Source organism: Neofelis nebulosa, chromosome 10, assembly GCF_028018385.1.
Source record: "Neofelis nebulosa isolate mNeoNeb1 chromosome 10, mNeoNeb1.pri, whole genome shotgun sequence".
Classification (NCBI taxonomy): Eukaryota; Metazoa; Chordata; class Mammalia; order Carnivora; family Felidae; genus Neofelis; species Neofelis nebulosa.
This window is the reverse complement of record NC_080791.1, coordinates 57873509-57887512: the sequence shown is the minus strand read 5'-3', so window position 1 is coordinate 57887512 and position 14004 is coordinate 57873509. Positions and strand designations below refer to the sequence as shown.

At 41.0% G+C, this 14004-nt stretch overlaps 1 protein-coding gene and 1 long non-coding RNA gene across 12 annotated transcripts in view; one reads left to right on the top strand and one right to left on the bottom strand.

The window, feature by feature from the left end:
- Window positions 1-5170, top strand: part of LOC131487274 (uncharacterized) — a 33779-nt gene extending 28609 nt beyond the window's left edge. Inside the window, exons 4-6 of the long non-coding RNA XR_009249693.1 lie at window positions 338-515; window positions 3226-3414; window positions 4285-5170. This is a non-coding gene — a long non-coding RNA (uncharacterized LOC131487274). The remainder of the gene's footprint in view (window positions 1-337; window positions 516-3225; window positions 3415-4284) is intronic.
- The window catches only part of C2CD3 (C2 domain containing 3 centriole elongation regulator), a 144567-nt gene that overhangs the window by 45611 nt on the left and 84952 nt on the right, over window positions 1-14004 (bottom strand). For all 11 annotated transcript variants that reach the window (XM_058687784.1, XM_058687791.1, XM_058687786.1 and 8 more), the window contains 3 exons: window positions 11771-12109; window positions 3202-3340; window positions 124-188 (listed from right to left, as the gene is read on the bottom strand). In XM_058687784.1, the coding sequence (XP_058543767.1) occupies window positions 124-188; window positions 3202-3340; window positions 11771-12109 (543 nt within the window). The remainder of the gene's footprint in view (window positions 1-123; window positions 189-3201; window positions 3341-11770; window positions 12110-14004) is intronic.

Below are 14004 nucleotides of genomic sequence, written 5' to 3'. Positions count from 1 at the left end.
TATTCCCTATATCATAAGTGCCATGGGTTCACTTGGTTAAAAAAAGAAAGGGATTTGGAATTGTCAACAGGATGTGAGCTAATTTTCACAACCAGATAGATATTCACAGAATAGAGTTCATACCTCCTTTATGCCAAACTTTGAAGACCAGAGTTTGTTGTGGGTCCAAAAGAAACTCTTTTGATAGCCTATTAAGAAAAACAACCACCATAAATTAACTGTGTAGGAATTAACTTCTGCAGTATGAAACTTAGATTTGAAGAATATCTTATAGTTTGCAAAGCACTTTCCTAACATTTTCATAGTCATCTTATAGGATATATTTTTATCTTCACAGTTAAAATGAGGGATAGAAGCTCAGAGAGAAGTAACTTGCCAAGACTTGAAATCAAGCTTCCCAGATGCAGTACTTTCCTGCCTGATGATATCTGCCACATTCAGACTCAGTTTCTCAGGACAAGAGGGGGTGTGGAAAGGGAGTTCCTCAAGAGGTAATGGCCAGTTTATTGGAGCAGGTAGGGATTCTTTTTATGCGATGTGGAAAGGGGAATGGTGCGAAGGGAGGAAGAGGGGAAAAGAACATCTACTGAGTGCCTACCCTGGGCCAGGCATGGTGCCTAGTGTCTCATATACATGTAATCTGCACAAAAACCTAGACATGGAATTATTATCCCTGCTTTACAGATGATACAGATGGGCTAAGAGAGGTCAAGTGTTTTGTTCATGGTCACATGTGAGTTGGTGAGTGGCAGGGCTGGGACTTAAAGCCTAGTTTGCTTGACTCCAAAGCCAAATTGTCCACAGGCAAAGCACCAAAATAGGAAAGTGCCCAATTTTCATACAAGGTAAAGAAGTTGATGTGGAATTCAGTGAGTATCTCTAATACATTTTATGTGAAGTGACTTACATAGTTTTAAATTACAAATATTTGGAAAATTCAAAAACAGGTACCATTGTTCCAGGAGATCCAGGGAAAACCAAGAGACTTACTATCCTTCCCTAGACACCGTTGGGGAACTGAAGAGAGCCCAGTTTAACACCAATGAGAGACGTTGTGATAAAGTGAAATACTGTGTCAAAAATCTGAAGTCTAGCTCATGGTCAAAATACACATCTCTGAATTCTAGCTCTACTATTATCACTTGAGTGGCCCTGGAAATGCAGACTTTTTGAGCCCTGGTTTTCTTACCTGTTAAATTGGATAATTATTTTCTACCTATGAGGTTCCTAGCAGCATCAAGTGAAACAATTTTGTGAGAAAGCAATTCTAAACAGCATCATTACTCATTTTTCTTCTCATCTTTCCTCTGCTTCCAACAGACTATGTAACCTCCCTGGTCCACAGTCTTAACTTTAAAGTGAGGTGATGGGGGCGCCTGGGTGACTCAGTCGGTTAAGTGACCGCCTCTTGATTTCGGCTCAGGTCATGATTTCATAGTTTGTGGGTTCCAGCCCTGTGTTGAGCTCTTTGCTGAGAGTGCAGAGCCTGCTTGGGATTCTCTCTCTCCCTCTCTCTCTGCCACTCCCTAACTCATGCTCTTTCTCTGTCACACACACACACACACACACACACACACACACACACACACAAAATAAATAAACTTAAAAAAAAGATTAACAAAAAATAAAGTGAGGGGATGAAATTAGGAAACTGTCAATGTCACTTCATCAAGTCCATAAAGTTAATTTCTGAATGAATAAATCACCTTCACTTAGAAGCTTAGCCCTCTGGCTTCCTGCCTTTTAAGGCAGATTTGATATTTTGGATGAAGTACCTGACCATTAAGGCCAGAATTTCTGTAATTTCCGGTAGCTCACCATAGATAGTACTGAGTTGTCGCTGTAGTTTTAGCACCTGACTCAGGCCAGCCTCTTAAATTTCAAAACACTAAACATGTGAGCAAGTGCTGAGGCTCAGCTAGGTATGTAAATACTGTGAGAAAATAGCAGATCAGACACCATGTGGTGTAGCTACTGTTGTACTGTTGGTGAATAAGAAAGAAACTTTATAAAGACAATAGTTAACAGTAGTTATACTAGAACTCACACTTAAAAAAAAATTTTTTTTAATGTTTATTTCTGAGAGAGAGAGAGCGAGAGAGCATGAGTGGGGGAGAAGCAGAGAGAGGGAGACACAGAATCCGAAGCAGGCTCCAGGCTCCGAGCTGTCAGGACAGAGCCCGATGCGGGGCTCAAACTCATGAACTGTGAGATCATGACCTGAGCCAAAGTCAGATGCTTAACTGACTGAGCCACCCAGGCACCCCGAGAACTCACACTTTTAATGATGATGACACAGGTGACAGAAGAAAAGGGAGGATGTGCCTTGCACTGCAGCATCAGGCCTGTATGTCAGCCCCTTACCTCTGAGCCACACTCCAACATGACTGACAGGACTCCACTTTTAATTCTTTTGAGTCTTCCAAAGGAGATCTAACATTTGTTGAGTGCCTGCTATGTACCATGAGGTAATTTTCCTAAATGTCATCTAATTTGGACCTCACAATAACTCTGTAAAAATTAACCCCAGTTTACAGATGAGGAGTCTGAGGCTCAGAGATATAATGTAATTTGTCCACACAACTAATACATGACAGAGATGGGGCTGGATGCCATGTCTCTCTTGGTGCAAAGCCCAGGCTCTTTCTACTGCACCAGAAATCTTTTTCAAGAATATATAATCTGTAGTCTTTACTGAGGTTAGTTTGCTCTGCCTTCTTCACCTCTATAAATTGTGTATATTCTTCAATACTCAGTTGAATTATCTTATTTAAGAAGCCTTCCTTGAACTTCTGTGTTGGCCTAAATAATCTTTCTGAGATGCACAAGAATTCTTTTTTACTACCTTTACAGCACTTGTCACATTCTATTGTCTATTTTCCCAGGTAGACCACGAATACCTCAATAGCAGGGACTGTCTTAACTATCTTTCATTCCCAGTCCCTAGAACAAAGCGGGGCATATAAGAGGTCTTCACTGAATAATTTTTTAGTGGTACTGAGCTCAAAAGAGCTCAAAAAGAGTAAAAAAAAAACCACTGCAGTAAAATCTTTAAACCATTACTAGCTGTGAATTCATAAGCACCAGAATTAAATAACTGCTTGATAAGAAAATCATTTTCCCAGTCCGCTCAATATTTTTGTGTCTCTTGAAACAAAAAGCCAATTCTAAAAGACTGATGGAATATCATAAAATACAAACCTTGACTGCTGTTGAAAATTCCAGATGGGGGAATCTGTGTTTTCAACCACGTGGGTGAAGACAGGAGATGGCACATCAGCTGTTGCAAAGGATACACAGCAACTGGGTATCAATACTTTCCGCTCTGTCAAGGGGATCCCTGAAGTGGAACACAGTAGAATGACTGACTTTAGGGTGCCGGAAAGAATGTGCTGGAAGCCTCCCATTATACAGGTATAAGCAGGACCTATCTTTGGGTCTTTGCTTGAGCTATTCCCTATATCTGAAGTGTTTCCAGTATCCTTTCTGCTATTTAAACTGTCTTTTCAAGGCTCAGTTCATAAATATTCCCCAGTGAAGAATGACTTCTCCCATCAACTCCATACTTTGTGGGATGATGGAAAATACTGGATTGAGAGAAAAAAGTAGAACTGCAAAAAGCCCGAGACTTAAAAGTCAGATGATCAGTTATCAGCTCTGCCATATACATTCTGTGTGACTTTGAGCAAGGCTGATCTAGGCTATAGCTTCCTCAAATGGGGCATATGATACTTATACCTCCTAAGTTGTTACAAGGATTAAAAATAATATTAGGTAACTTATACACTACTTATGTGCCTGGTACTTTCTAATTACTATACATGTATTAGCTCATTTAGACTTTATAACCTCACACATAGGTTTTATTATTATTCCCATTATATAGATAAAAAAACTGGGGTACATAGAAAGTAAACATTTTAAGTGGTCACATGTTTATTAAGTTATAGAACTGAGAGTCAAATTCAAGTATCCTGGCTCTAGAGTCCAAGCTCTCAGCCATTTTCTTCATTGCCTCTACTAGAGTTAAGAAATGTAAAACATTGAGTACTGTGCTGGTGTTAATTCTTACAAGATCAGGTCTCCAGTGTGGGACACTCAGTCATTTATTCTCTCTTAAAGTAAAATGGTTTTATTTTCCTCCTTCCTAGGAGAATAACAGCATATAAGGGTAAATTTGAATGAGGGGACTGTAAGGAGGCAAGGTGAAGGCTTTAAGGCCCTTCATTTACATTCAAAATCCAAACACAGAAATGACAATGTGTATTTTTCACATTTTTCCAGGCTGTGTTCCAGCCCTTATGAGGACCTACAGCAGAAGTTTTTCTTCAGTCATCTCAGTTTACCCAAAAGATGATTCTCTGTTTTACAGAAGCTGACAAATGTTGGTAGGAAAATGTGAGGTCCACACAAGGAGGATGAATGTCCTGAATTACATTCATTACAAAGTCAACCTTACAGTTGTGATACGTAGAGAGCAGACTTTTCATATAAGATCTCAATAGGCTGCCTAAACCTACTTACCTAAACTGTTATTCAAAGAAATACAGTTGTTTGTGGAGGACACAATTTAAGTTAGAAAATGTAACATTAAAAATTTTAATTTATTTATGAGGAAAAAAACAACAAAAATGAAGACAGTTGGTGATACTAGATAGTCTATAAATGAACTAACAAGATAACCACTAGCCACAAGTGGCTATTTAACTTTAAATTAAATTCATGAAAATAAAGATGAAAAATTCAGTTTCTCAGTTGCATTGGCAACTCAATGCATTTCAAGCGCTCAATTGCCACATGTGGCTACTGGCCACCATACTGGACAATAAAGATACAGAACATCTCCATCACAGTACAGAGTTCTTTTGGACAGTGCTGAGTAATTGAGACTCTGTATAATATAGAGTCTATGTATTCCACAAGATCACTTTCAGCTCTGAATCTCTGCTATGAATCTTAGGATTACAGATGAAGGAAAGAAAAAAGAAGAAGTGTGTCTTAAACATAACTTAAGCAACCCAGAGGAACAAAAAACTCGCATCATCACTACTACCACAGGGCCTCCCAGCATCCAAGATATAAAATGGCTTCAGTGCGTTCTGTTTCCTACAACTGAACACTCCCTGACACAGCTGCTCTCTCTTTCTCCCACTTTCCTTAGAAAGTCTCAAGCTTTGGGGCGCCTGGGTGGCGCAGTCGGTTAAGCGTCCGACTTCAGCCAGGTCACGATCTCGCTGTCCGTGAGTTCGAGCCCCGCGTCGGGCTCTGGGCTGATGGCTCAGAGCCTGGAGCCTGTTTCCGATTCTGTGTCTCCCTCTCTCTCTGCCCCTCCCCCGTTCATGCTATGTCTCTCTCTGTCCCAAAAATAAATTAAAAATGTTGAAAAAAAAAAAAAAAAAAAAAAAAAAAGAAAGTCTCAAGCTTTTCAATTGATTTCTTCCAATAAAATGTCATAAATCCTCACAGTGAGGGAGAGATAATCTGCCTCTATGTTGGCAATTCCCACAAAATCCTGTGATAATCTGTGTCTGGGTTTTCCTCACTAAACTCAGAGTTCCCTGAATGCATGGAGAGGACCCAAGGCCCTTATTAAAGGTTTGCAGTCTCGCCTCTACCTCTGTCTACAGACACTTGCCAGGGTTGGAGAGAGAAGCTGCCTTATCTGCTTGCAGCATGCACACACCAGCAGAGGATAACAACATCTGCTCCGGAAAGCTCTGAGAGATCAGCAGAGAGGGCCAGTTATGGTTCTGAGAGGCAGGACCCTAGGTTCCTGTGTACTCTGCCACTGATTTACCATGACATGAGCACTTCATTCTGGCTCTCTGGGTATCAGTTTCCTCACCTGGAACATGTACTCCCAAAACACTTCTTGCAATAAACTTATGATTCCAAATGTCTACTAGTACTGCTCAGAACGCTCTCATACCACCCACCCCACCCCATCCCTTTTAAAGGTCTGTTAGTTTTGAAGATGGTTTATCTGCTAAAGGCCTCGAAATAAAACTACTGCTTTGATTTTGGAAGAAAACTGTTTCTTACTCAATCTTGAATAGAAATACTCCTTTCAGCCAAACAGCAGGTGACAAATTACTTGAGAAAGCAGGTCTGTCAGGTTTCCCTGGCTCTCTCCTTATGGGTAGAAATTCAGGTGGGCCTGTTTATATATCTGGAAAAGGTCAAGTTCTGAAACACTTTTTTGGAGGCAGCCTAGAAGAAAGCCACTATACCTCCCACAGGTTGGGACACACATCAAGAGCAGTTAAGGGGACTTGAGATGAACCAGTTTTACCGTTTTCCCTAGATTTCCTGTGTTTTATGTAAATATATGCATCAAGAAAGATATAATCGTTTCACAGAGATTAAAATAACAACCCCTTATATTCGGGTAACACCTTATAGCTTACAAATCTTTCTTATATACGAAACTTATGCTCATAACATACCTGAAAATCCCACAAGATAGATGCCTCTATCCCTATTTCACAAATAAGGCAACCAGGGAACAGAGAGGTAAAGTGGCTTGCTCATCACGAACTGGTTAACTAGGATTTGGAAGACCCAGCCAGGTTTCAGGGCTCCTACTCCAGGGTTTTGTCATTGCAATAGTTCTAATTAGCTCTATTTGGTTAAGAGCTCTCTCTCTGGCCTGGAATGGCCTGGAATGAATGCATGGAAACCTTCCCCTCAAGCGATGCCCAAATTTGTATATTAACAAAAACTTAGTGCAGTTTCATTAAGTCAATGTTAACAGACACTTCCTCTCTGTCACATGTGCCCACATGGGTCAGGTTTGATTCCTGATCTGGGGGAAACAGACACAAACAAAATAAGAGAAAGACTATACCAAAAGCGCAGGTAGCTGTGGGAACCCAGAGGGGCTCCTAACCCTGCCTGGGTAGGTTAAAAAGAGCCTCTAAAGGCTGATGATACTGTAGATAATTTTTGTTTCTACTGAGTATAGCTTAGATTACCCCAAATAATTTTACCTCTCTGTTCCTCAGTGCCTTATTTATAAAACAGGGCCAGCAATAACCTGTTTGTCTAGTAAAAGAATACAAATCTGAAGAGTACTGAAGCTGATTCATAAAGAAAGGATCTCAGAGCTTTCTTTAACAAAAGTATTCAAGAAGCTCTTTTAGAGGTGCCTGGGTGGCTCAGTCAGTTGAGTGTCTGACTCTTGATTTTGGCTCGGGTCATGATCCCAGGGTTGTGGGAGTGAGCCCTGCATTGGGCTCCATGCTGAACGTGGGCCGGCTTAGGCTTCTTTCTCCTTCCTCACCTCTGCCCCTCTCCCCTGCTTATGTGCACTCTCTTTCTCTCTCAAATAAAAAAAAAAAAAAAAAAAAAAGTTTTTTATTTTCAGAACCAGGACCACAGTGGAGACCACAGAAAGTTCAAAGCTGCTTTATGTTTAAGCTCTACTGAGGCTAATTCAGGGCTGTTTTTGAACCTTCTGCATGCAGCCTTGCATGCAAAATGATTTTCACAAAAGCTTGGCAAATTATAGCTGAATCAGAGAGTATGGCATGAGTTGCCCTCAGCACTATGTTTTTAGATGGTAAGAGCTAAAGGGAATCTTAGACATGAACGTGTATGGCCATCACATTTCATGGCTGAGGAGAAGAGAAATGCATTTGCTCAAAGTCACAAAGCAAGTTAATGACTTAGCTAGGGCCAGAACCCAGTCCTCTGACTCCCATTGCAGAACTCTATTACATCATCATCTGGAAGGCACATTTCAGAGAAGTGGTGGGCAGGTCTGTATTTCTCAGGACCAAACACAGTGCCTGACTGACACATAAACTTTGTGGGAGGAAAGAATATATGGGTCTGTCACTGAGGGTAGAATCAAGAGACAACAGAGACCTCTGAAAATCAGATATCCACCCTGATGAGTGCTCTGCCCTGGATAAACAGAGAGAGGCCAAATAACAAGTGATTTATAGATTTGTAATTCATGCCAAAAATGTTGGAGGTGTTATGTATCATATTCACAAACAAGAGGACATTATTACATTTGCTTAGCTACATCATGAAGATCAGGGTGCTGGGATACAGAAATAAACACACAGTCCCTGTCCCAAAGAACAGACAGCTAGTGGGGAGACACATTTATAGACATCTTCAGCGCAGACTGATATATAATATGAAGAAAGACAACTGTGTGGGAGTGGGGGTGGTGGTATGGGGGAGTTTGGGAAATCTAGAGGGAGGTTTTGTGCTAGGAGAGGTGGTCACTAGGCTTCAAAGTGTTGGTGTCATTTAGTCTATCTTGAAGGATGAGGCGTAAGTTTGTTGAAAAGGAGAGAAAAAAAGGCATTCTAGGAAGAGAAAAGAGCATGGTCAAAGGCTTGGTAGTAGGAGAGAGAATGGTGCATTGGCAAAAAACAAACTGTTGACTGTAAGAAATGGTGCAAGATGAGGCTGCAAAGACTGATTAGGCCACGTGGGCAGCACTTTGTGTTCTATGTCACTGAGAGTGCAAGTGATACGAAGCCAACAAAGTATTTTAAGTTGAGAGAGGTCATATTTGTTGACAAGACATATAACCTCAACAGCAAAATGAAAAAGATACTGAAAGAAAACACTGGAAGCAGCAACCATTAAAAGGGCTATCCCATTAGTCTATGTTTCTGAAGCCTGAACAAGCAATGTGGCACTGAGAATGGAGAAGAGGTGACAGAAATTTTCTGTGTAAGAGGCCACGATCCTATGCCCTGTATCGGACACAGTGGAATAAATATATTGATCCTGTGACTTATCCTCTGTTAAATTCCCCATAAGCAACTTTGATGCAGGGGAGGCAAAGTAGGAAATCAGAGAAGGTGTTAAGAAGAGGGCATTTGACCAAGGCCTCAGATTCATCTACCTCCCCACTTAACAAACATTTACTGCTGCTTATGTGTCAGATGCAGTTTTAGGTGTTGGGGATTTAGCATAAATAAAACAAAACAAAGAAAAATCCCTGTTTCTGTAGGACTTATATTCTTCTAGAAAAGACAGAAAGTAAACAAAACACACTGTTAAAGGCTGTAGACAAAAATAAAGCAGGGAAGGGGCACCTGGGTGGCTCAGTTGGTTGGGCGTCCGACTTCAGCTCAGGTCATGATTTCGCAGTTCGTGGGTTCAAGCCCCGCGTCGGGCTCTGTGCTGACGGCTCAGAGCCTGGAGCCTACTTCGGATTCTGTGTCTCCCTCTCTCTCTGACCCTCCCCCGTTCATGCTCTGTCTCTCTCTGTCTCAAAAATAAATAAACGTTAAAAAAAATAAATAAAGCAGGGAAGAGGGATAGAAAATGTTGGGGAGGGGCTACAATTTTAGATAGGTGGTCAGGGAAGGCCTTCTGAGACAAAGTTATTTCAATAAAGACAAACCAGGGGTTAAGAATATACCAAGCAGAGGAACATCAGATCCAAAGGCCTCCAGGCAGGAGTCTGTCTATATTCCAGAAAAAGCAAAGGTGGGGGGGTGGGCAGCATGGCTGGAACAGGGTGAATGTGGAGAAGAGCAGGATACCAGCTGGAACTTGGTAGCTGGGGAAGGGGAGAAAGGAATTCAGGCTGAGAAAGGTGTGTGAACAAAGGCCCAGGGAATAACCTGCTGTTTGTTGTGATGCAACACAAAGGAAGCCAAACACTACTGGAAGAAAATCACCATTGTGTCATCCACAGTCACTCTAAAATCATGTCAGTTAGTCTTAGTGGAGCCCTTGCTGCTGCTCAGCAATTTTCTTATCTATTTCTTCATGATTCTCATAACTCCCCTGCAATGACTAGCCAAAAGAGGATCCAGTCAGAGGATAAAGTGCTGATATTATCCCCCATGCCCTCTCTAAGCAAGCCCAGAATATACACTTTCCTACTTTAATACCTTTGTTTAAGTTGAAATATCTATCTGGAGTTTTATCCCCACCTTTCTGAAATCCTATTCATTCTAAAAACTTTTCTTGATTTCTCAGACATATCTCATCTCTGTTTTTAAACTCTTTAATTTTTAAAAAAATCTTTATTTTTGAGAGAGAGCGAGAGAGAGAGAATGAGCATGCGCGTACACATGAACAGGGGAGGGGTAGAGAGAGAGGGACACAGAATCCGAAGCAGGCTCCAGGCTCCGAGCTGTCAGCACAAAGCCCAACCTGAGGCTTGAACCCACAAACTGTGAGATCGTAACCTGAACCAAATTCGGACATTCAACTGACTGAGCCACCCAGATGCCCCTCTAAACTTTCTAAATTCTATATATTATAGAGCTCTTTTGGCCTTCAGAACATTTTGCTTTATACATCATTAATTGTGTAGTTGCCAGTCTTCTTAACGGGGATATCGGCTCTCAGAGGACAGAAACTATGTGTCATCTGCTCTGCCCTCTCTGTACCTGGCACTGGCCCAGCAGAGATTTACTACTTGTTGAATTGAACTGTCATTCTTGCAATGTAAGCATAGCACTGGGCATGCAATACATACCCACCCTGGACTAGAGTGACTGGTAAACATAGTGTAGGCAGGATTAACTGGCAAACACAGCCGTATCTCAGGCAGAATGGTATACAGGAAAGAGCATGGGCTTCAGATCCAGACATAGCTGGACTCAAATCCTGGCTTCCCAGAGTTTATTAACTGTGTAACTCATGTCACTTTAACTTCTTGATCTTTAGAAAATGGGTAGGTACTGCAATCTATTCACACCATAACTGCACTTGTTGTAAGGATTAAATGAGATAATTATTGTGCAAAAATGAGAATAGAACTTGATACAAGGAGATGCTCAATAAATTATCGTCAAATTACCTTCCCAAGTCATATTTTAAAAATGGAACTTATCTAATAGAAAAGTTGTAAGTATATTTGTATTGTCTTGTATTTGTACTTGTATCACTTTTTGCAATATAGGCACCCCCCCTAAAATGGAACGTAAGTCATACCTCTGTATTTTAAAGTCTATTTTCAATGCAATAACAACAAAACAATTCTTAAAAAAAATTAAAGTTTTTTGTGCTTTCCTTAATTCAGTTTTTACCTAATATACTTGTCAAAAATAGGCTGCTTTGGTGGGTCAGTAAAAAAGCAAAAATTATTTCCTGGTTTTGTGATTCAAATGGGATCTCAGTATCTCTAATACAGCAAAGCAAGGACTGTACTTGGAGAAGACTTTGTCCTGAGATAAAACATTTCAAGGTGATTTCTATTGTTGACAACATCACAGGTACTGTTAATATTACAAGTGACTATTGCCAACTATTGCCTATGTTCACGATCACAGGAAATGTTAAGTTTTAGTTTGAGAGTAATAAAATTCAGATGTAATCATTTTCCTTTTCAAGTTCACCAACCTGACTTTTATCCTTGGAGCCTTTGGGGGGTTTAGCCATGCAGTGTTAAGAACTCTTGGCCCCAAGTGCATAATGAAGAGGACCTGAGTTGGTAGCAATGGAAAGAAAAAAAGAGTCCTAAGAGAAATTTAAGAGATAATACAACAATTTAATGGATTTGATGATTTGATGGTGGATAAGGGAAAGAGAAGTATCTAAGCTGACAGGTTTCTGGACTGGGGAATTAATGATATGCAAAATTAATAAAACTGGCAAGGTCCACTTAAGTTCAGAAAGGCTCTCATGTTGCTTAAACCTGTAGGCTTGAGAAATATCAAAATTATTGATTAAGATGGTTAACAGTTATTACAGATTCTGTCATGATTTGAAAGATTTGTGAAGATAGGACCGTGGCCTGAGGTGTCAGATAGATGTTCCTGGAAAAGTAAGTAGGGCATACCTTTTAAGCTCAAATGCATCGCTCTTTCTACCAGGATACTAACTGCAAAAGTTCCATCCAACTCATCTGGGCCCTCCTGGGCTGGGCAGACTTCCCCTGTGGTGGTGTTGCAGGGGACCTGGGTGGAGGCAGGAGACTTCTGGTGGCCAGGTGATGGAGAGCGCTGGATCTCATCATGCCTTCTGGGGAACTGCTCAGACTCACTGTGGCTGCTGCAGTCCACAGAATCCAGTTCATGAGCAGGCCCAGGGTGTGGGGAAGGAGAGGAAAGAACCACGTGAACTCGCAAGGCAGCTCCTGAGAGGTTGGAAGCATTTCGCCCAAACAGAGGATACACACCTGTAAGAGGATGGAGGAGAATAAGCCCAAACAAGCAGGAACCAAGAACACCCTCTAACCTTGGAGGAGATGACTGAGAGTGCTTGTGGTCCTCTCTCCTTTGACAGGCCTACATGCCCCAACAAACCAGTCTGTAAAAGAAAGTATGAACTTAGTATTCCTTCCTTTCTTCCCAGCACACACACTGTCTCCATTAATGGAAAGTAGTGAGAGCTTGGATTTGAAGTCACAGCCAAATGACTACCAGGCAGAGCTGTTGTGGAATAGATTTAGGTGCTGGGGGCAAGCAGACTTAGATGACCTCTGAAGCCTCTTGAAAGTAAGATTTTTTTATTAAAGCAGGAGTGGCCTGTCTTCCCTTCCACATGTCCTTACTGGCCCTTGTCCTTAGGCCTTCTCCTTAGGAAGCTGTCCTGGTGCTCAATTTAGCGTGTTTCAACAACTGAATATATTCTGGCCGTAGCCCTGAAGATCATTTGGAAGTGAAGTAGGAGGTGGAGGCAAAGGAGGCAAGAAAGAAAATTAGAGGAATTAGTACTTGTTGAGTGTTTTTCACGTGCTAGAATCTGAGGGGTTAGGTAACCCACCAACGTGACTTTTTCAAAAAGTGGTAGATTTAAACCCAGGGATCTGAACTTATAGATTTCTTGGATATTAAAATGAGATTTAATTATAAAGCAGAAGGCACTATGAATTCTTTCAGAATCTCAAAGATTGCTTCATTAGACTCATTTCAATTCAGGAAAATGGAGCTATTTGATTCATAGCAGCAAGATGGAACTTTCCGTGTTTTTTTAATTTTTGTTTTTAAGTAACCTCTTTTCTTCTGATGCAATGTGTGAATTATCATCATTATCAAAAGGAGGAAGTAAGGGTGATAGGAGGGGAGTCATCTAAAAACAACATAGCCAAATCCTTACCCCAAGAAACTTAACAGTTACTTGGAAGGCCGGTTGGAAGAATGACTGGATGGACTGCTTGACTCATCCAACAAATACATCAAATGCCACACCTTGTACAAAGCCCCTTCACAAGAGGATAAAAAGCTTAGACTGAAGGGATGTGGAGAAGCATGAGAGAAATGGACAATCTGAAAAGTTAAATCCTGCCTTTGGTATCACTCAGTAAAAAGAGGTACTTGTGCTTGAGTTTGATCCCTAAATGTTTATTCAGTGTTCCAGACCTACTTTCTTCAGCACAGTGAAGTTAAAAGCCTATCTTTACAAACTTTAGTTCAGGTGAGCTTTGCTTACTTCAAATACTTTTTCTGCATGCTCCCTGAAGTGACTCTAGGCTTGCCCAGAAAATAGGGCACATGGCATTTAATGAGGTGCTCAGCAAAGCCAGAATTACACCTGCTGGGTCCATAGAGAACCAGAGAATCCAGAATTATCACCCAGATACTCAGTTCTCCTTATTTAGCTTGGGCCACTTGTTCAACAATAGGGTTTAGAGCACAAGGCTAATAGAGCTAAAATAGGGTTGTGACTCAGTTTCTTTAGCTGTATAGTGAAGAAAATAACAACTAACCTTACAAGGAGTGTCCCAAAGAAAAAACATCATGTTTATAAAGAATCTAGTCTGGTCATTATAGTTACTAGACTTATTTTTCTAAATGGCAAAACTGTCCCTCCTCTATTCAGACCCCATTGAAACAGCTTTCCATAGCTCTCAGAAAAACGTCAGTACTCTTGTTTGCTTTTCTAGCTTCGTCTCCTATCATCTCCCATCCTATATATCCTATGATCCAGCAGTACCAAATTACTTACAGTGCCTAAAGGTGTCAAACTGCTTCATGCCTCTGCACAGGCTATTTTCTTGTTCAGAATATCATCCCCGCCCCCCCCTTTTCTTGGCTTATTCCTAAGTCCTTTGAAACTCAGTTCAAGGGTCAT